Source organism: Sceloporus undulatus, chromosome 4 (assembly GCF_019175285.1).
Source record: "Sceloporus undulatus isolate JIND9_A2432 ecotype Alabama chromosome 4, SceUnd_v1.1, whole genome shotgun sequence".
Classification (NCBI taxonomy): Eukaryota; Metazoa; Chordata; class Lepidosauria; order Squamata; family Phrynosomatidae; genus Sceloporus; species Sceloporus undulatus.
The window spans coordinates 214,194,999-214,217,116 of record NC_056525.1 but is presented as its reverse complement, the minus strand read 5'-3'; the positions used below and the strand labels follow the sequence as shown (position 1 = coordinate 214,217,116).

The following is a 22,118-nucleotide window of genomic DNA, read 5'->3' as shown; positions in this document are numbered from 1 at the left end:
CTCTTACACTGTAATTAGTAACAACAGCCCACTGGGTAGGATTCTGAGATTTGTTTGACAGATGACCAAATCAGTATGTCTATGTAAGTTACAGATGTGCAATCCTATGCAGGTCAGCTCAGTAGTAGGTTCTGTTGAAGCCAATGGAGTTTAGACTATGGAGAAAAGTGCCAATGAAGTTATGGAGTTTAGACTATGGAGATTATCACATGGGGCATGAGATGTCATTGTCCCATCCCTGTCCCATTTCTCCTGCACAATCGTGAGAAGGACTTTCAGATGACGTCACACTTATCCGGACATTATTGCATCTGGAAAGCGCGAGTGACAGCGATCGTTTGAAAGATTTTCATATGATGTTGTGCTGATCTTGTCATTGTCCAGTCACTGAAGTGGCATTGCCAAGCATTTTGCATTAATCGGAGTTTGCATTAATGCAATGCCACTTCAATGACAAGATAATGACAGGATCAGAGCTACGTTATGAAAGACTTTCACGCGATCGTTATCATGGATGGGATAAGGATGGGAAAGCGATTCCATCCCTATCCTGTCTGTGTGTGATAATCTCCCCAAACAAATGAGTATAGGACTGCAGATTCATTGTGTTGAACTAGTTAAGCAGTATACAGACACAGTTTGGCCACAATGTAATGTAGAGGAAAGTGGGCTAAATCCAATTGTTAATCTCTACTAGGAAAGTGCTTCTTAAACTATCTGATGAGCAGGAGTGCCATTTTCTCTCTCTCCATGTGTCAGGGACTCACTTTCCTGGAAACTCCAGGGACCAGCATCAGTCTATGGATAACCACTTGGAGCATACTGAGCTAGAGACCACCCACTGAACAAATGAGATTAACACTTACATAAATCTATTAATTCAATGCACCTATTTTGGTTGGTGCTAGCAACATGATTTAGCCCTATCAGTAATACTATGGAACCCTTTTTCCAGAACTGGCCAAAAAGAAGAAAAATAACTAAACATGTTTATAAACAAAACTAAAAATAGATTATAATATGAGTCCAGGTCATCTGAAAGACAGGATTGTTTCAGATAAATGTGCTGAGGCTTCAAAGTAATTTTGTGGTGCCATCACATTCAGATAGTCGGTGAAGATAACAAGATAACAAGTTTTCTCAATGGCTGATTCCAGACTATGGAAATGTCTTCTGAGGAAGCCTAGGCTACCATTTTTTTGTTGTTGACCTTCCACTGTCAAGCAAAGACCTTTTTATTCAAGCAGGCTTTGAGCAACAAACTGACTACACATGAAGAATGTTTGCTTGCACTGAACTTTATTGTTGTTGTTGTTATGGCTTAAATTATTTTAACTTAATTTGTGTTTTAATATTATAATTTAATTGTATTTTAATAATAATAATAATAATAATAATAATAATAATAATATTTATTTATATCCCACCACTCCCTACAGATCGAGGCGGGTTACAATATGATGAAATTAACAATAAAATACATAATAACGTATAAACCCAATTCTATATAATCCCCAACCCCCTCCCTACCTTAATATTTATAACTTAATTATGTGTTTATTCCTACTTGTTTTTTGTTTTGTTTTTTTAATTATGGCCTAAGCTGCTTTGGATCTCAGTTTCATGAGAAAGTTGGGATACAAATGAAATCAGCTTACCTGCAAAAAAATACCCATTATAGCCACACCATCATTTTTTCTCAAAGCATCGAGATAATTGCTATACTTGGGATTCCAGTGCACCAAATGAATCTGGAAACAAGGAAAATATTGTAAGTGCCATTACATAGTAGGAATGCAAATATCTAATTTTTATTCAATTTACTGGAGGATTCTTATCACTTTTTTGTCATTATCTGGTGACCCAGTGACAAGTGAGACCACAATCACTAGCAGCCAGGATCCCTGAACTTAGAAGGAGCCATGGGTCTCCAGCAGGCAGTGATGTTTTCTCCCTCACTTGCTCATTGTCTGGCTGAGATAACTGACTGTTTCTGCTTCAAAGGATGGCAATGACAAAACCCCTTTGAAGAAACATGCCAACAAAACCCCATGATAGGCTCTCCTTAGGATCACCGTAAGCTGAAAACAACATGAAGAAACAGAACAACAACAAAATAAATAAGTAAATTGACTCACCTCTCCCGCGTGCCTTTGTAAATCCACAACATGCTCTGAACCTTTGTCATCTGTAGAACCCCAGTGGATGTGCAGCTGACGCAGCCTATAAATTCCTGGAAGTGGTCCTCCCCTCAGTACTGCAATGAAGAGTTTAAATTAGAATCTGAACGTCTAAAAGGATTGTGTATGTCAAAACAAAAGGCACCACCAGATGCTACTATTTTATTTATTGGTTATATTATATCCCTGCCCTGAGCTCTATGACTCTGCTCCTCCACACATTTATCCTCACAGAAACCCTGTGAAGGAGATGAGGCTTGAGAGAGTAACAGGCCCAAGGTCTTCCAGTCAGTAGCCAGTCCAACACTCTAGCCACTGCACACACATGCCCTCAGTGTGAAAACCTTTTATTTCAGACTTAGGAGCCCCTCTTCCAAATACAGCTGATACCCACTGCTTTAATAAAGAAAGCATCTACCAGCATCCTTGGACAGATGTCAGGGCCTCTGGCAATGGAACATGGAATGTTACAGCTCCCAGAATTACAGAAAGGGTCGCCACAGAAAATAATAGGATTTAAGTATACATGTTTTTCCCATACGCAGGTGTGTGTGTCTGGAAGGGATTCCCGCGTATAGGAAGGAGCCACTGTAGTTAGGAATGTTTCTCTGTGTTAAAATTAGGTTTTCTAGGTCTTGTATCTGTGTATCTTGTATCTTGAAATCTATGATTTCAGGGCCAAAAACTAGGACAGCCCCCAGTGATACCATAGGGGCAAGCTAAAGGTATACCATTAAGTATTGTATGCTGGGTATCAACCACAGTTGCTCACAACGTGTAACTCAAGTAACAAAAACCAAGAATAACATATGAGAAAATATTTCTCTGACTGGAAATTAATTTCCCAAGCTTTGCAATTAAAAAAGACTTTCCTAGCTCTATTTTAACACTTTTGTAAGCAGTGCATTTAAAACGTGGGAGCTATTATCTAACCAAAGCCATTTTTCCAAGCATTTTTTTCCAAGTTCTGCTTTGTATGGATTGCTCTCTAGTGCCCCTCAATGACTGTTTTTTAAAATAAATATCATAACAACAATACTAGTAATCACCAAATATTTGGGAGAGGGAGAAAATAATAGAATATAGTGAAATAGAGTGATTTCTAATCAAGACTGCATTCTATCACCCTACAACTAGCAGAAAACTACAAAGACTTGGAACAATTACTAAAGAAAGTCAAAGAGGAAAGTACTAAGGTAGGCTTAATGCTGATCTTCAAGAAAACAAAAATAATGACCATGGAAGACTTACATAAATTCAACACAAATGATGCATTTTGTAGAGAAGCGGGATATTTATTATTATTATTATTATTATTATTATTATTATTATTATCATCATCATCATCATCATCATCATCATCATCATCCTCATCATCATTTAGGACTAGGAGGGCAACTATGAAAGAAGACAAGATCCTAAAGTGCAAAGATGTAAAACTGAACACTAGAGTATGGCTAGTCCAAGCCATTATATTGCTCATCACCATGAATGTAAGCAAGAGCTGGACAGTGAAAAGAAATGATAGAAAAGCAACTCATTTGAGTGATGGTGCTGGAGAAAAGTGCTGAGGATACCATGGGTGACCAAAAAGACAAACAAATGGGTCCTAGAACAGATCAAACCTGTACTCTTTCTGGAAGCCAAGGGGCCGTTTGCACTACATTATAAACTAGTTTGCAAACTTCACACACTTGCACTGATTTTTCCTAATCCAAATTGAAGGAGGGGTGCTGGCACAAATTCCCCTTAATCTGATTTTTCGAAGGTTGAGTTTTTCCCTGTTTCTTTTCCAAAACACTGGGTTTTATCAGGGCAGATGGGAACTTACTCCTGATACCATTTGGGGAATCCAGGACAGAGGGGTTAATGTGCAGGGGGCAGATCATGCCCACCGCTTTGCCCTCTCCCTGCCAGCCAAGTGCCATTGTTTTTCTCTCTTGGCACTCAGTTGCAGGAGTGAAAAGGTAGGTCCAGAAATGCCGTGGATTCAAACTTCCCATGCTTTGAAAAGTGCTCTCTTTAAAGTTACGCCTGGCTTTTCTTTTCTTTTCTGCCCATAAGTCCCCTTATCTGCACCAATGTCTGATTCCCAGCCCAGAGTTCACCAAAGCCAGGGAACATCATCAGATGGTGCTTTAAAAAAACAGCTTATGCACATATTTGCTATTGCATGGCCACAGCAGACTGCACAGGAGTCATTAGTATGACAAAGGTACACATGATTTACTTGAAATTTTTAAAAAAACCTATCAGTGGGGCTGTGGGTTAGGGGTCATTTTTTCCTCTTTCCCAAGAAATAAAACCACAACAGACTCTGCTCCTGAGTTGGTGTAAACTAAAGCTCTCACACACATATTATATTGTTGTGAGATTATGTTATCATATTATATGGCTGAAAGAGTGTGACTCCCCCCCAAGGCTAACCTATCCCAGGGTTTCTTGCTATGGGTTGTTCTGAGGGGCTTGCCATTGAGGCTGACCGGGGTGGGGGGGAGGTTGGCCAAACAGTGTGACATAGATGCACATCATTTGATTGACACTGTAGAACCTCCCCCCCCCCCGAGAACAAGCGAAATGGCGGCTCCATTTTAAATTGATACAAATGATAATGTGAACTGAATCAAGGTTAAATTGCCACGGAGAGATTCAATTGGGGTAAACATAGTGGGAACTTTGATTTGGTATTGCATCATTGAATCTCCCTGGATCTACTCGTCACAAAAAAGCTAGTGTGAATGGCACCCAAGATGACTAAAACTGGAGCTGTCGTACTTTAGCCATATCATGGGGAAATAGGACTCACTAGAAAAGACAACACTGTAATACTAGAAAAAGTGTACAGTGGCAGAAAGACAGGAAGACCACATAAGAGATGGATAGATTTAATTAACGAGACCAGAGCCTGAAGGACTTGAGTGGAGTGGTTGAGGACAGTGTGGCTTGGAGATATCTTATCAACATGGTTGCCATGAGACAAGATCAATTTGAGAGCAGCTAACAACATCAGCAGCAAAAAATAATGGCAATGATGGTGATATATCAAGAGGGCAATAGAAATCAATAGGATAATGGTATCTATGCAATGTAAGAATTATTTGCCAGTGGAATATTCTGCCTCAGAGTATGGTGGAGTTTCCTTTGGAGATTTTTAAACAGAGGGTGAATGGCCATCTGTTGGGAGTGTTTTGATTTCACTCACGTTCCCCTCAAAGGACTCTGTTCGCAGTTTGGGGGTGCTTCTTGACTCGTCACTTCAGATGAGAAATCAGGTGAATGTGACGGTTAAAAGCACCTGCTATCAGTTTCAGCTGATATGCCAGCTGTGCCCTTTCCTGGAACCAGAGGACCTTGAAACTGTAGTACATGCACTGGTGACCTCAAGACTTGATTTTTGCTATGCACTCTACATGGGGCTACCCTTGTGCCTAGTCCGGAAACTTCAGCAGGTACAGAATATGACAGCCAGACTGATTAGAGGAAAAACTAGGAGTGACCATATTACTCCAATATTGTAATCACTCCACTGGCTGCCTATTAGTTTCCGGGCACAGTACAAGGTGTTGATTATTACCTTCAAAGCCCTTCATGGCCTGGCCCCAACCTGTTTAAGGAATCGCCTTCTTCCATATAAACCACCCCGTGCACTCAGAGCCTCTGGGAGGAATTTGTTGCAGTCTGTAAAAACCAGATTGACTGCAACTTCCTAGAGGACTTTTTCCGCGATCGCTCCCATCTTATGGAATGGCCTGCCGTACGAGATCCATAAAATTACCAACATAGATAGCTTTAAGAAAGCTGTCAAGATGGACCTCTTCCAGCAGGCCTTCCCGGAATAGCATCCGGCCACGTAAAGATCCCCCCACAGACATATATATGTGATGACTCTGCCCACTATTGTTCTATTGTTTTTAGATTTTAGTCTTTGTAATTTTAATTGCTACAACTGTTTAATCCTTTTTAAGGGGGGGGTTGTATATATTATTGTATTATTTTAATGTTGCACGCCACTTAGATTGTTGAAACAAAAAGTGGGATATAAATAAAAGTTTATTTTTATTTATTTATTTTTATTATTCCTGCATGACAGAGGGTTGGTCTGGATGGTCCTTACAGTCTCTTCTAATTCTATGATTCTGTGAACTATGTAGAGGTTAAATGGATCTACAGCTTTAAAATGCAGAGAATATAATACATTCCAGTCCTGATTTCAGAGTTTTCTTTTGTGGTACATGGAGCAAGGGAGAAAAACATGGAGCGATACAGGGAAGGGAGGGAGGGAGGGAGGGAAGGTACCGGTATGCTTATTCAATTGGACTACGACGACTCTGCAGACCAGGGCTCAAATCCAAGCTTGGCCATGGAATCCCATTGGGTGACCTTAGGCAGATCACACACTCTCAGCCTCAGAGGATGGCAATGGCAAACCCCTGTGAATCAATCTTACCAAGAAAAGCCCATGATTGGTTCGCCTTAAGGTTACCATAAGTCAGAAGTGACTTGAAGGCACACAACAACAAAAAAGGAGGGGTAGAAGGAGAAAGAGGATGAGAGAGAGAGAGAGAGAGAGAGAGAGAGAAATGGGGAAGAAGGGAGAACAGAAATGTAGTCAGGAAAATTGTGCAGAAGGGAGAAGAAAAAGAATGGGAGGGGGAGAAAGAAGTAAAGAGGAAAGAAGTATGTAAGTGTTAAGTCCAAACGTTGTCAGTGGAAGCATGTTGAAGGAGAAAGAGCATTTAAAAGGATTTTGTGTCAGAAATAGAGGGGGAAAGGAGGAGAATTTGGGAGCAAAACAAAGAATTAAAAGAGAAAGTAATCAATTGTTTAAGTGGAGCTGAAGACAGACATTTGTATCATGACATTTGCCAACAATGGCGCAAACCACATGCATTTCGCTCCAAGAAAGGAAACTGCATGAAGTTTTGACAACTTTTCTCACAATTTCACCACACTGGTCACTCCTTCCTGCCATGGCAGAGTAAACAGGTGGCATTCTTAGAGAGAACATATAGTCACTTAAAAGCAGACTGCAGCAGCAAAGATTAGCGCATGCGCGCGCACACACAAACACACAGTTAATTTTCAAGTCATTGCTCTTGACCTAAGATTCCCCTCTTGCCCTGAGGATAAGAGAATAGAATCTGTAAGATCAGAGAATCCTAGTTAAAAACAGTGAGCAGGTGAGGTCTCTGCACACTGGATATTGACCTGGACAGCTGCTGAACAGTCAACTCAGTCAACACAGGAAAGATCGGAAAACACAGAATCATAGAATCATAGAGTTGGAAGAGACCACAAGGGCCATCCAGTCCAACCCCCTGCCATGCAGGAAATCCAAATCAAAGCATCCCCGACAGATGGCCATCCAGCCTCCGTTTGAAGACCTCCAAGGAGGGAGACTCCACTACACTCCGAGGGAGTGTGTTCCAATGTCGACAGCCCTTACTGTCAGGAAGTTCCTCCTAATGTTGAGGTGGAATCTCTTTTCCTGCAGCTTGCATCCATTGCTCCGGGTCCTAGTCTCTGGAACAGCAGAAAACAAGCTTGCTCCCTCCTCAATATGACATCCCTTCAAATATTTAAACAGAGCTATCATATCACCTCTTAACCTTCTTTTCTCCAGGCTAAACATCCCCAGCTCCCTAAGGCGTTCATTTAAGTGCTTAAAAAGAATCCTGTGATAACTAAGAGCCAGCCTGTGTTTCTTACAATTAATTCATTTAATCATTTTTAAACCAGAGTTCATGTTTTTCTTAATTCAATTAGTAAAAGAAGATCCTCATTCAAAGATATCATCATGAATACTAATTATGCAACTTCTAATTATACGCATGCAAATATGTTAACAGCAATTTATAGAGATTGCAGGTAACCAGATGGTGTGCATGAAGTACAGTTTCTCTCTCTAGGCTTTCCTCTTTCTCAGAGCAGTGATACAGAAGAACAATAAATCTGGTGGCCATGGGAGTGTTTCTGAACAAGAAGGAGAAGTTTGGATATAAATGCAAGGGATCATACTCTTTGATATATTGAAAATGATCTGAAAACAATTCAGAATAATTGCTTATAGTCTATGTACTTTCTAATGAAACCTATATTTTCTCAGTAAATATTAAGCTTATAGTAAACTTTATTATTTCTACTAAAGACAAAAATGTCAGCATTAAATAGACTGATCCTCACTAGTGATTTAAATGATTAAAACAAAGTCTTTCAGAGAAGTGTGAAACTCATATCAGCCCTATTGTAAGAAAGGTAGGTGACTGGCCTAGGGCAACCTGGATCTTCTCTGTATATGTGGGTGTTCTGTGCCTTCAAGTCATTTCTAACATAGGGGCTCAACAGACCACCCCAAAAGGGCTGGCTAGAGGCACAATTCTAGACACGAGACCACACAGACATCTAACAGTAGCCCTGTAGATGTCAATTAAGAGCAGGCAATCTTGCTGCAGAACAATAATAGCTCAAGCTTGCCATCTGTGAGCAAATTATACAGTATGTCACTCTGCAGGTATCAAGTGAGACTGGGCACTTGCCCAACCTTCACACTCTAGTTATCTATTAATAGAATCTGCTTCCTAACTTAATGAAGAACCATATATAATGACCAAAAAAACCCTTGTAAAATTCAAGTACCTCTTTCACATTAATAATAATAATAATAATAATAATAATAATAATAATAATAATTTGTTTTATTTATATACCGCTATTCCAAAGATCATAGCAGTGAACAGCAAGTAAGCTAATTTGTCCCCAACAGTCTGGGTACTCATTTTAGCAACCTCGGAAGGATGCAAGCCTGAGTCGAGCTTGGGCCCTTTTTCTGGTCTTGAACTCGCAACCTTGTGGTTTTGAGTGAATGGCTGCAGTACAGGCATTATAACCACTGCACCACCAGGGTTCCATGACAGGAAAGGGCTTTGAAGTTTTGTTTTCCTTACCTTTTTAAAGACCAATAGTACAAAACATAAACCAGCCCCACTACAATTTAGCTACATGCTACTACTGCCCAATCAGATGCAAATAGGGTAAAATAGTTGCCTCTGCAAATAAGTCAGGGCCAAAACATTATCCAGCCAGAGGAAGAGTATATCACAGGGCTTCCCTCTTCTACCATTCTGTGTGGAAACAGACCGACCATTTAATCAACATCAGTGACAGAAGAGTCTCACCTACTCTGCTGAGAATAGCATCCCTTTGCATATGAGTTTCTCCTCAACACCGAGCAATTTCTTCCCCCATAAAATAGACTGATTATCCTTTTGATATGTAACAGGTCCAGGACAGTTGACACTTCCAGATCTCTATAATTCCACTGAGGGGACAATTAGACATGACATCTAGGGATCACCCAATACCATTTTTTTTTAAAAGCTTGATTACTTCTTCAGACCATTTTTAGAATGATGGAGAAGAGCTGTAGAAGATTGCTACAGGTTGAGTCTCCCTTATCCAAAATCTGAAATATTTCAGAAGCCAAAACTTTTTTCATGGGTGGCTGACCTGGTGACACCTATACAAATACTGTACAGGTATTCCAAAATCCAAAAGAATCCAAAATCTAAAATACCTCTGATCCCAAGCATTTCAGATAACAGAGACTTAACCTGTTCTAAAAATGCCACATACCTACATATCCACTGTTCTACAGGGACCTCAGTAGGTAGATTCAAATATATTTTCCTCTTTAACTGCAGAATTGTTGTGATATTGTCTCATGTGAAGGACATCAAAACAAACTTTCCATAACTTTCCCCACACAGAGAATTGTTGTGTATCAATGGATCTGAGAGTTATATATTACTTATTTCAAATGTAACTGAAACTATGTGATGGCATAGCAGATAAAAAGAAGAAAAAGAAACAGAGGCTGCAAAAAATGGTATAAGCTATGCCACCAGTAATTGCAAGTGTAAAAACAATTGCCTTTCCCTTGGGACACATATTGTTAAGAGTTATGTAAAACAAAATTTACCAAGCAAAAAATGATAGGGCCCCCCGACAGACAGAGATACTGGGTTAACATTTCTCTCTCTCTCTCTCTCTCTCTCTCTCTCTCTCTCTCTCTGTGTGTGTCTGTCTGTCTGTCTGTCTGTCTTGAAGAGATCATGTTTTATTGATATGAAAGTTTGAAAAGCCTCACCTGTTGTCAGATTTACAGTGACAGGTGACAATTTACGGGGGGAAATAATGAGGTTCCCCAAGACACAAATGATGGCTTTGCAGTGTTTATGATAAACACCAAGTGGCAATATAGCACAGTTTGTTATGTCAACAACAATGCATTAAGAGTCCAGGAATAAAAATAAACATATGGTCCCCAGATTGGTTTGGTGTGTTCTTTGTCATTACGGGCAATAAAGTCAGCTATGCACATTTGACAATATGTAATTATATATCTTGTATTTCGAAGAAGTAAACTTTCTGTCTAAAATAATGCCATTTTTTCCTAAGTGCAAACAACTGCCAATACAGATCAGGCTTTTACTGTATGAGCATTTCTGACATGCTGACCAAATAGCCTTGACAAGGAAGATGGAGCCACTAGGAAATGTCCTGGCATGGCATTCTGCAAGTGAACTTCATTCCTGACCTATAATGCCCTGGCCCCACTGTTCTAACCCTAGGTCTCCTGAGATACTAAACCAGTCTTTTATTTGCAACCTAAAAAGGTAAAGGAGCCTATGTCTCCTGGGACAGAAAGCTGATATAGCCCATTGTCCTATAGCAATCCCAGAAGGCCTTTCTTTGAATAACTGTCAAGTTCTTTGACCTTCTGCAACAGCATGGAATTTCAAAGTTAATGCTACTACCACTCTGAAATCCTTCTGTGCTGGAGTACTGCTAGTCTGCTGTCAGTGATTGATATCCTATGTGCTGGAACACCCAAGGATAAAAGATGTGTTAAGCACAGGGTGAAAGGCTTAGTTTCGACTTTCCTGTCGTTTGTTGGCACAGGATGCCTGCCCACACAAAACTCTCTCTCCCTTTCAGCTGTGTAATTCTTCCAATTCTGGTTGGTATATAGATGAACTCTTACAAAAATAAATCACCACCACCAGAAAGCAATTATGTAAAGATCTCAGAGTCCCATATGAAGAGCGGGTACATTCTTGCACATGACAAATGAGGACACGAAGACAGAGCAAAACAAAAGACAAGAGGCCTGGTAGCTCAGAGCTGAGATCAAAAATTCCCACTAGGCTGAATGTTATAACCCAGTAGCTGGGTTCTGATGACTTGTCTGTTAGCACAATGCCAGGGTATAACAACTGCTATAGCAGCACAACTTCAGGAAATATGATCATTGTCCTGGTGCTGCTACAACTTCACAAAAAAATGTCATAAGGAGAAATGATACAAATGTTTAGGCTCTGTATGCAAGGTTCAAATCCTTAAGTATCTGAAGCAGTTTCAGGAAGTCCTGCTGAAAGCAGTTACATCAAGCATCCCTTGAGAACTGTAGCTTCCGAGTGCAATTAAAATGAACAAACATAAAACCCACTTAACTTATGGCTGAGGTCCAATGGACTGAAACCAGATATATTAGCAAGTTGTTGTTTTACTGAAAATCCATTGCAACATGTGTCTGCTCAGAACTCTGTCTAGAAAGTGACTTTGAGAGGATACACACACACACAGAGAGAGAGAATAGGACACAGAGCATCAACTTAGTAGTGTCACTAGGGTTGGTGTCACCTGGTGTGGTAACTCATAGTGTCATCCACCCCACTGATTTCCTCCCGCACCACACCACACAGAATCCTTAGCAAATTTTTTGTACTAATGTACAAATATTTTGTACTAATAAATCGTAATTCCTGTATATTGCTGGATGTAATGGTAATCGTCCTGACATAGCAAAATTAAAAGTATACCTTTAAATTAGCATATCATATGCACAGTCTAAGTGGATTTGCATGCACATAGTTTACATGCACATTGTTAAAGTGAAGATTTGGTAAGATGTAATTTTAAAACAAATTTTAAAAGAATTTTAAAATTTATTTTAAAATGTTTTACATTTAATTTTAAATTCAATTTTTAAAAAACTAGGAACTCTCCTTTCTCCTCCCACTGACCCTTGCACCACATACACCATCTCTTCAGCATTTTAAGGGGCACAGATGAATGCTTTATCCCTTTTCTGCCCAAAGGCAGATGTTTAGAGTGTCACTTGGTGTGGTCCAAACCACCACACCTCCTAATGACAACCCTGCATCAACCTACTGCTGTTCTGTTACAGAGAGCATTGTCATGAAACTGATTCTTCCAAAAAGTCGTTTTCCAAGCTCTGTCAGAATTCTAGCCCTGTCCTACCTCTTCAGCTTTAATGCATTTTGGGTGTCATTTGGAATAGAAAAAAGAAAAAGAAATCCTTCTTATCTGGATCCAACTCCTTGTGTTTTACTAAACAGAAATATTACCCTTTATATATAGTGGTCTGAGTATCAGACTATGAGTCTGGAGATTAGGATTTGATCCCCCGCCCGGCCATGATTTTGAATGAGTAACACACCCTCAGCTCATAAAAACCCCAAGATAGGATTGCCATAAGTCGGAAATGATTTGAAGATATACAGCAGCAGCAGCAGCAGCAGCAGCTCGTAGGTAAAAATTAACAGGTATTTCCTCCCATATCTCTTCTCTCCCTGGGAGAAAATGAGCTTGAAGAAAATTACATTGAACAGTTTGCATTATTTTGATGTGTATTTTTAGAATTATGATCCCAGTCCTTAGTATTACATTAGCAAAAGCAGATAGAAACAATCAGATGAGTTTGCTGAACTGCAGACTTCCAGTTGAGAATATGACAATGAGTAAGGCACAGCCTTGGCACATGTTTTCCCCCTTGCATATTGGATTAGAATCTTATCGGGGTTTTGGTGTTTTTTTTTTAAAAAAACCCCTTCTGCTAGGGCACAGTAAACCCAATCTACCCAACACAGAGTAAAAAAGATTTAGCTGCATGTTACACAGAAGTTAACATAACAAAGCATCAATCACATGTCTGGATCTCATATTCTGACCTCAAAGGGACCAAATTATGCCAGTAGTGATAGGTGGTGGCACAGTAGAACAAGTTGTAAACAGTCACCTGGCATTGCTCTGGAGGACTCCAGATCTTCTCAAAAGATCCAGAGCAAAAGGTGATTTTTAACAATCCATTTAAAGGATAGTATACCACAGGTTCAGTGTTGAACCGGCTGTATGCTGTATGGACAGTTTGCACCAGAATCACAGATTGGACTCTACATAATATGGACTAATCACTATAAGGATATGGGGGATAATGTATGATTTGGCCATGAAGTCACAGCCTTAGTATGCAGAAATATTACAAGTCTAATTATATAATACGGTACTTCATTAAAAACAACAATATATGTAACTAATGAGAGCTCTACTAACATTAGATCAGCGCCGCATGCTTTTCTGGTGACATGAAAGTTTTGAATACCAAAGCCCTTTGACTGGAAAGCACTCTCTTGGGAATTTACTAGTTGCTACATTTCTTGGATGCATTTTTAAAAAAAGACAAAGAGAAAGAAAAACCTAAAACAAAGTAGGCATCTTAATAAATACACAAGTGTTAAAAGATAATATAGAAAATAGATAACATAAAACATCTCCTCTACCGTAGAGCAAATTATAGGTGCAGTTGGCTTAAAGTAAATATTTTTAAATTAATATCTTGCAACCAACTCTTCATTATCATCATCATTTATATTTTCACCATAATTGCAGACACCTGATTGCAAAATACATGAGCAACTGGGTAAGATATGAGGCTAGTATGTGTTCACTTATTGCAACCCCATAAATTTTATAGGGTTTTCCTGGGCAAGGAATACTAAGAAGTGGTTTTGCCAGTTCATTCCTCTGAAATACAGCCTACAGCATCTGGTATTTTGGCAATCTCCCATCCAAGTTTACACAGGCCAGCATACTCCAGGCTGCTCCCGGAGTATTCTGGCCCTAGAGCTGCCCTGGATTTCCCTCATTACCTCTGCACTCAGTAGTGATACTAGACAGTTGCCTACTCATCCATCCCTGCTCTCTTGCCCATCACCACCGGCATGAGTTGCTCCTTCTGAGGTCAGAAAAAAGCCAGCCTTGATCACATGGCTTTCACTTCAGAGGGAGCAGCTTGCATCATCAGCAGGAGTGCTGCGCCACACAACAGGGATGCATACATAGACAGTTGCCTGGTTTCAGTACGGAGTGCTTTGGATTTTGCAGGAAAACCCAGAGCAAAAGGTAATTTTTAAAAACAGGTTTAACGGAGGCATAGGGCAAATTTGATGGAAAATTCGCCTTACGTCGTGAAGATAGTTTATACTCAAATCATGGAATTGACCCTGCATCATGAAGACAGGTCGACTTGAAGTCTGGGAGAAACTGCTTCATTTGTCCTGAGCAGACATGATCACAATGATATGTTTTTACATGGGACCAAGTACCATCCATATCTGTCAGGATTGCTCCCAAGAACACATACATAATAATTTGCACCCAAGTGCCTTGAATAAATACATCTTGAGCATCCAGTGTATTTTGAGTTGAACCCTTTGAGGATTTTAAAAAAAAAAAGTTACACAGATCTTTAGTAGCCTTTCCGCTTTCTCTGTCTCCTTATAGCAGGAGTGGGCACTGTACGGCCCTGGAGTTGTACGTGGCTCTAGAAGGCTGTTCTTGTGGCCCTTGAGCCTAGATTCTCCAGATCAAGCTGTTTTGGGAGAAGAACAAGGCAGAACCTGAAAGGGTACTTTTTTGATTACAACTTGCAGAATCCCCTAGTCAACAAAATGTGTAATTTCAAATGGAGAACCAAAACTTTATTTCCCTTGTTTTTACTATCGTTGTCCTCAGTCATGTCATGTTGGAGAATATGGCCTAAATTTCTTCTATACAGTTGCTTTTAATGATGTGGTGGGTCATTTTTATTCCCCTAGTATGCCCGGGACTGGTACCATATTTATTCCCATTAGTTACAGTTGTTTATTTCTTTCCTGGAAATTCAGTGTGGACCAGTGTGGATTGGTTCTGGTTTACAGACCACCCCACTGACTAGCATTACTCTATAGTACAGTCGGACCTCTGTATTATTGGGAGACCCATTCCAGCCACCAACACCAACACCACCAACACCACCCCCGGAGATACAAAAATCTATGCATGCTCAAGACTGTTAAAAGTAATGGTGGTGTGGTGCATGCCTGCTAGTGCAGTTATGTGCATGCACCTCCATTAACCAAAACGGGGGCTTGCCATCCATAGATGGCAAAATACATGGATGGCAAGTCTGCCGATAAGGAGGACGGACTGTATATCATTTCAAAGCACTATGCAAATACCATGACTTTAACAGTGTTACATGCTTTCATCTGGGTGCTTTTTCACTGTCTTTACCATGAATTCTGAAAATTATCAGGATGCATTTTACACCTTTTGATTGGCCTGATAAAAATTTTGTCACAATATTGTATGAAACAGTAACTTTTCAGATTTGTGGGGGGAAATTTCTCTATCCCATAGTTTACTGTACCCTATGAATTTCAGAGGGCCCACTCGGGTAAATGAGAAATAATTATAAAAGATTAAACACAAACTTACCTGAGCGATCAAACGTGTCATCAAATGCAATACGGCAAGTTTTTCCCGTGTTCTTTATGGACTTAGATGCACCTGGATCATAACCAGTAAACCAAGGCAATAGAATAGGGTCTTTGTGGACATTCTTAGTAATGATTGCAATAGGTGACTGATTATTCCCTCTGGCAAATGGATACGATTCATGCCAGCGATCAGGCCCTAAGAAGAGAAGTCAGCACAAAAGTGTGTCATGCTCTGAAGACATGTCATAACAAGGCCTATAAACACTAAACTATATCCACTTTCAAACTGAGGTACTGCAAATACTCAAGTGAAGAACTGTGTTTGTAGTTTATAATTTTGCAGTTTACTATCTCAGTGACACACCACTGTCATTTCCTATCAGGAAGTCCCCAAAGGCTGAAATCTCAATACTGCATATCACAGAAATGTATCAAAGAATATAAAAATTAATAAGATTTACTTTTGATTAAGCATGCATAGGTTTAATTGGAAGAAAATAAGGGATGCAGGGCTGAAGACAAACTGTCTGCCAGTCATTGGGGTGTTCTCTCTCTCTCTCTCTCTCTCTCTCTCACACACACACACACAGAAAGACAGCATATCAGATTCATGCTTGTCCCTTTTATTGGCTGGTGAAGGCTCAGCTGCTCTTATGCTTTCCCTACCACCATTACCCATTCCTTTTTCCTTTTGAATTGTATCCATTAAATTGTGGGCATACAGGTAGAAGGCTGCATCTGGATTTAAATACATGTCTCAGCTGGCGTGGGGAGGAAGTGGACTTCCCTTCCTCTGCTATGGTAGCCCATTTGAAATGGCACATAGAGGGCTAGGGGGTCCTACCAAGTGGTGTGGACTATATCATGGAGAGATACCACCACCACCATCACCACCACCACCCCCCCCCCCCCCAAAAAAAAAATTAGGAAGCATCTTATGTGAGCAGAGGCTTTCATCCACAAAGGAGAGATTCTGAACCCGATTCAGGAACTTTCTTTACTCTTTCTAACACCTGCACAGGGAATTCATTAGTGACATATACTAATACCAATAATAGCAATGGCAATAAAAACAGCAGTAATATGTGTCTATACATATCCATATGTGTGTATTTGTACATTGTGTTTATGTAGATGCAAAACTTGGAAATGTTATTTCTTTGGATTGCAGCTCCCAGAATCTTATCAGCTTTATCTGAGAAAGATTCTGTGAGTTGCAAAACAATTTCCCAAACTCCATACACACACACACACACACACACACACACACACACACACAGACATGTTTGTGTGTGCATGTGTATACATGCACGCATGCTCTGATTGTACATGCTGAAGAAATCTGGCCCTAAGCATTGCTTCACTACCTGGGAATTCTACTTGAGTACACTAGGGACTTTATCACACCTTGTAGCTCTTTTGAGATTAACTGCTCAACTAGCGCTAGAGAGGCCATAGCCCTGCAGATGTTGCTCCGACTCCATTTCCATCAGCCCTATCCAGCCTGACCCATGATGAGGGATAATGGTAGTTGTTGTTCATCAACATCTGGGGGGAAAGAAGTTCCCCAGTAGGAAATAACAGAAGTCCAGAGATGGCCAGACAATGACAATGTGGGACCCTTTGAGGGATCAAAGAGTGCAGAGCACCTCATCTCCAAATGAAACTAGTGCTGCCACTCAAAAGCCACTGTGCCACCCATTTTGCCTTTTCTTCCTTCACCTTGAATCCCATTGTGGGAGAAAGGTGGGATATAAATCCTTGAAATAAATAAAGAAAGGAAAGGGAAGGGAAGGGAAGGGAAGGGAAGGGAAGGGAAGGGAAGGAAGGAAGGAAGGAAGGGAAGGGATAAAGGGAAGGGAAGGGAAGGGAAGGGAAAGAAGAAACTGAAAGGAAAGGGTTAAAAGGGGGACTTGGACATTCTGCAAAATACTGTGTTTGTGGCCCTGGCAGGAGAGAAAAATGTCTGCAAACACCCATGATATGGGTGGTGAGCCCAGATGAAATACCCAAATATTTGTCTGCCCTATTTTCCCTTTTAAAAGGGAAAAAAAGCCCATTCAAATCCAAAGTTTGGTCCTCTTAGGGAACTCAACACTGGAAGGTCTTGGCCCCTTCTGAAGTTCCTGGCAAATAAGGAAGCAAGACTCTTGGATTTGGGTGATGGTGGACCACACACACATGTGCTTTAACACCTTAATGCTCAAAATGTAGGACCTATTGAAATTCCTCCTGGACAGAAAGAGGTTGAAAGGTAGGGTAGATCCTAGAAAAGGAGGATGTCTGGTCACCCTGTCCTCCCCACAAAGAAGGACAAGGCACTGCAAAGCATTGGACATGCAGGAAAAATGGAGGACAGGACCCAATCAAACTGCAAAACACTCCTATAAATACAAATTTGTACATCTTGATCAAAAAATGAGGGACCTTTTGGAAATTCTTCCTGCAGAGAAGATGGAAAGGGGGGACAGGTCCTGCAAAAGAAGGAGGACTGGCCACCCTGTCTCCCTGCAAAGGAGGACTGGCCACCCTGTCCCCCTGCAAAGGAGGACAAGGCACTGCAAGATGTAGGGCAGTCCAGAAGAATGTAGGACATTACCAACGCAAAGCTCAAAACACTCATATCAATGTCAGGTGCATGCTTCTTAATCGTGCTCAAAATGGAAGAACTACTGAAATTCCTCCTGGACAGAAGATTGGAGGACAGGTCCTGGACAAGAAGGACAGGTCACCATGTTCTCTCCACAAAGAAGGACAAGACACTGCAAAATGTAGGACATTCCAGAAAAAAGGGAGGGCAGGTCCTAACCAAAAGCTCAAAACATTCCTATAAATATAAATTCATGCTCAAACTGTAGGGAAGAATCCATAACACAAAAGGCTGTGTTTCTGGCAAGTTTTCTAAAAGATATAAAAGCAAGGGAAAGAACAGCAGCCTGAATCCAGCCCAGCTATTGATTCTTCTGTCAGTGTTAGATGCATGCTTCTCAGTCATGCTCAAAATGGAGGACTTTTTGAAAATTCCTCCTGGACAGAAGGAGACTAAAATGGAGGACAAGTCCTGGAAAAAGAGGACTGGTCTGGTCACCCTGGATATGACCAAATAAAAGCTTTAAAAAATTACACTCCTAGAAATATAAAACCCTGCTCAAAATGGAGGACCTTTGGGGACGTCCTCCTGGACAGAAGGAGGCTGCAATGGAGGGCAGGTGCTGGGCTCACCTTTCTCCTTGCCGGAGTAGCTCCAGGGCGGGTGGCTCATGGTCTCAGCCGGGAGGAGGAGGAGGAGAAGGGGCTCAGGCGTCTCTGGCCCTCAGGGTGGCCGCCCAGCCTCCCTCCGGGCCTCCTTTATGTAGGAAGCCAGGAGCTGGGAGGGAGGGACCAGGCCAAGGGAGGAGTCCCTCCAGGGCTGGCAGCATGGAAGCCCCCCAAGAAAGGCAGGCCTCCCTGGCACAATACAGTACTTGCTGATGTGGTTGTTGTTGGGTGCCTTCCAGGCCTTTCCAGTTTCATACAGCCCTAAAGGGGGGAGGGGGAGGTTCTTGGCAGGGTTTCATTCAGAGGAGGTTTGCCATGGCCACCCTCTGAGGCTGAGAAAGTGTGACTTGCCCATGGTCACTCAGTGGATTTCCATGACCCTAAGGCGAAGCTACCCAGGGGTTTTCTTGGCAGGGTTTCATTCAGAGGGAGGTTTCTCATGGCCATCCCCTGAGGCTGAAAGAGTGTGACTTGTCCAAGGGATCTGGGGTTTTCTCAGCAGGTTTCATTCAGAGGAGGTTTCCCATGGCCATCCCCTGAGGCTGAGAGAGTGTGACTTGCCCAGTGGGTTCCCATGACTCTAATCTTGCCAAGAAAACCCCTTGATGTTATGCCTGGGGCTCCATTCCCACTGGCTTATAACACGGATCAGGACACAAATCATGGGTGCATCAGAAATGACTGGAAGGCACACAACAACAACAGCAACAACAGCAACATAAAGAAAGAGGGATTTAACAGAGTGCTTTGAATGATTGACACTGCTGTTGTAATTTGTTTGGTTTAGTCCAGATTTAGAATCTGAAATTAAATCACTTTGCAACTCATTGCAGCCAGTGGTTGCTTTGTAAATCCTCTGTGACTTGTAAAGTGTGAACCGAATGTACTGTAGGGACTGAAAGACTGCAGGGAGGAGGGATATAAGGATGATTTTATATGTTCATGACATCGATATAGCTATGAATATACAGTAATACACTAATGATGCATTAGACATACAAGGTAGACCAGATCTAATAACTAAGGCTGCATCCTGGGATTTTAATTTTAATCCTGGGATTCCCACAGCTAAATTCAGCATAGCAGTCACTTATCATCACACTTTTTCTATCAACGTTTCTCATGCTGTCTCCACATGATCCTCATAATAAACTTATGTGCACACTGTGTTCTCTATATTCTCTGTAATATGATTTTAGATCAGAACAAGGAACAAATAATTTTCTCATCTACAACTCCCAGAAGATTCCAAGTCTGAAAATGTGCTTTGAAGTACAGTAGCAAGTAACATTGTTGCTACAACTATTAGTTCTATGTAACTAGTGACTTTTTATAAAGACATTGTAACAACTTTAAATAGATAAGAAAGCTACATTTTAAAAGCAAAGTAACAAGAGTAAGGTTATTTTAATGGTGTAATTATTTCTATATATTTTCAAAAGTTAGATTTATAGGCACTTTGATGGACAGGTTTCAAGTTTTATGCCATTCTCTTATAAATTCTAAACAGTGTTTTTTCCCCCAGAAAGTAATAAAAAATAAGTTGTTTGAAAGTAATTTAAAAACAAGCTGTATCATTATCATTATTATTATTATAATCAAAGTTTATTTATATAGTGCTTTACGTTTTGCACAGAGCTTTACTTAATCATCAAAACCAAGATAAAAACTGCCAATGGCATTCAATCTAAAAGCTGTAGAAGAAGTATTGTAGCAAGTTATCTGTTTAACATTGTAATGAGTACGCGCAACTGGTTATTTTTAAAAAGACTGTAATGAATGGCAGTACAAATTACATTTGACAAGCAAAAGTGCAACTTTCCAGGGCTCTGTAAAATGTACCCTTTTCACAATACTTCAGATGCTCCTATGCCAGTGTCCCTAAAGAGTCTAGGCCCTAGACAGACAGACTTACAGCCCAAACCTATCCATGTTCTCAGAAGTAAGTCTCATAAAATTCAATGTGGCTTTAGTGTGAATAAAATTATATTTCTGTAGTTACTTTTGTACCTATGAACAAAATAATTAGATTCCATTTAGTTCTGTGAGCTTTAACTGGCTTCACAGGTTAAGCATCTAAAACTTAAATTAAAAGAATGTAGGACACTTTTTAATTAAAAGTGAATATAGGAAGGCATATCAACCATCTAAGAAATGCAGATGACACCATAATACTAGCAGAAAACCTCCAAGACCTGGAACAATTACTAAGGGAAGGTCAAGAAGAAAGTACAAAAGCAGACCTACTGTCGAAGATAAAGAAAACAAAAATAATGATCACAGAAAATCTACACATATTCAACATAGAAAATGAAGAAATAGAAATAGTAAAAGTGTTCTCATACCTAGAAATGAGGGCTGCAGCCAGGAAGTTAGAAGAAGCTTAAGAATGGGGAGGATGGCTATGAAAGGACTGGAAAAGATTCTAACATGCAAAGATGTACAACTGAGCACAAAAGTTAGAATCATACAAGCCATTGTATTTGCTATTACCATGTATAGATGTGAGAGCTGGACGGTTAAGAAAGAAGGTAAGAAGAAAATCAATGCATTCAAGATGTGGTGCTGGAGAAGAATGCTGAGGATGCCATGGATGGCCAAAAAGACAAACAAATGGGTCCTAGAGCAGATCAAACCAGAAATCTCCCTGGAAGTCAAGATGGCAGAACTGAGACTGTCATACTTCGGACACATCATGAGAAGGCACGACTCACTGGAAAAAACATTAATGTTGGGAAAGGTGGAGGGAAGTAGGAAGAGAGGAAAGCCAGATGCTAGATGGATGGACTTTATTAAGGAGGTCACAGGTATGAATGTACAGGAACTAAGCAGAGTGGTGGAGGACAGGGGCCTTGGAAATGTCTCATCCACAGGGTCGCCATGGGTCGAGATCGACTCGAGGGCAGTTAACAACAACAACAGTACAATTTTAACCAAGGAAACCAAATTTTGGTTCGTATATCTGCCATTTCCTCCACAACAGTCAGAGATATGAGAGTATGAAATAGTTACAATGTTCACTGGAGGAAGGACTGCTCACAGTGATAAAATTATTGAC

At 40.6% G+C, this 22,118-nt stretch overlaps 1 protein-coding gene across 1 annotated transcript in view; it reads right to left on the bottom strand.

Annotated features, from left to right (window-relative positions):
- LOC121930033 (carbonic anhydrase 3-like) overlaps positions 1–19,125 on the bottom strand; it is a 30,856-nt gene extending 11,731 nt beyond the window's left edge. Inside the window, exons 1-4 of the mRNA XM_042466187.1 lie at positions 19,025–19,125; positions 15,801–15,998; positions 2,139–2,257; positions 1,659–1,751 (exon numbers count right to left, since the gene is read on the bottom strand). Of these exons, the coding sequence (XP_042322121.1) occupies positions 1,659–1,751; positions 2,139–2,257; positions 15,801–15,998; positions 19,025–19,064 (450 nt within the window). The 5' untranslated portion in view covers positions 19,065–19,125. The remainder of the gene's footprint in view (positions 1–1,658; positions 1,752–2,138; positions 2,258–15,800; positions 15,999–19,024) is intronic.
- Positions 19,126–22,118: the final 2,993 nt, after the last annotated feature.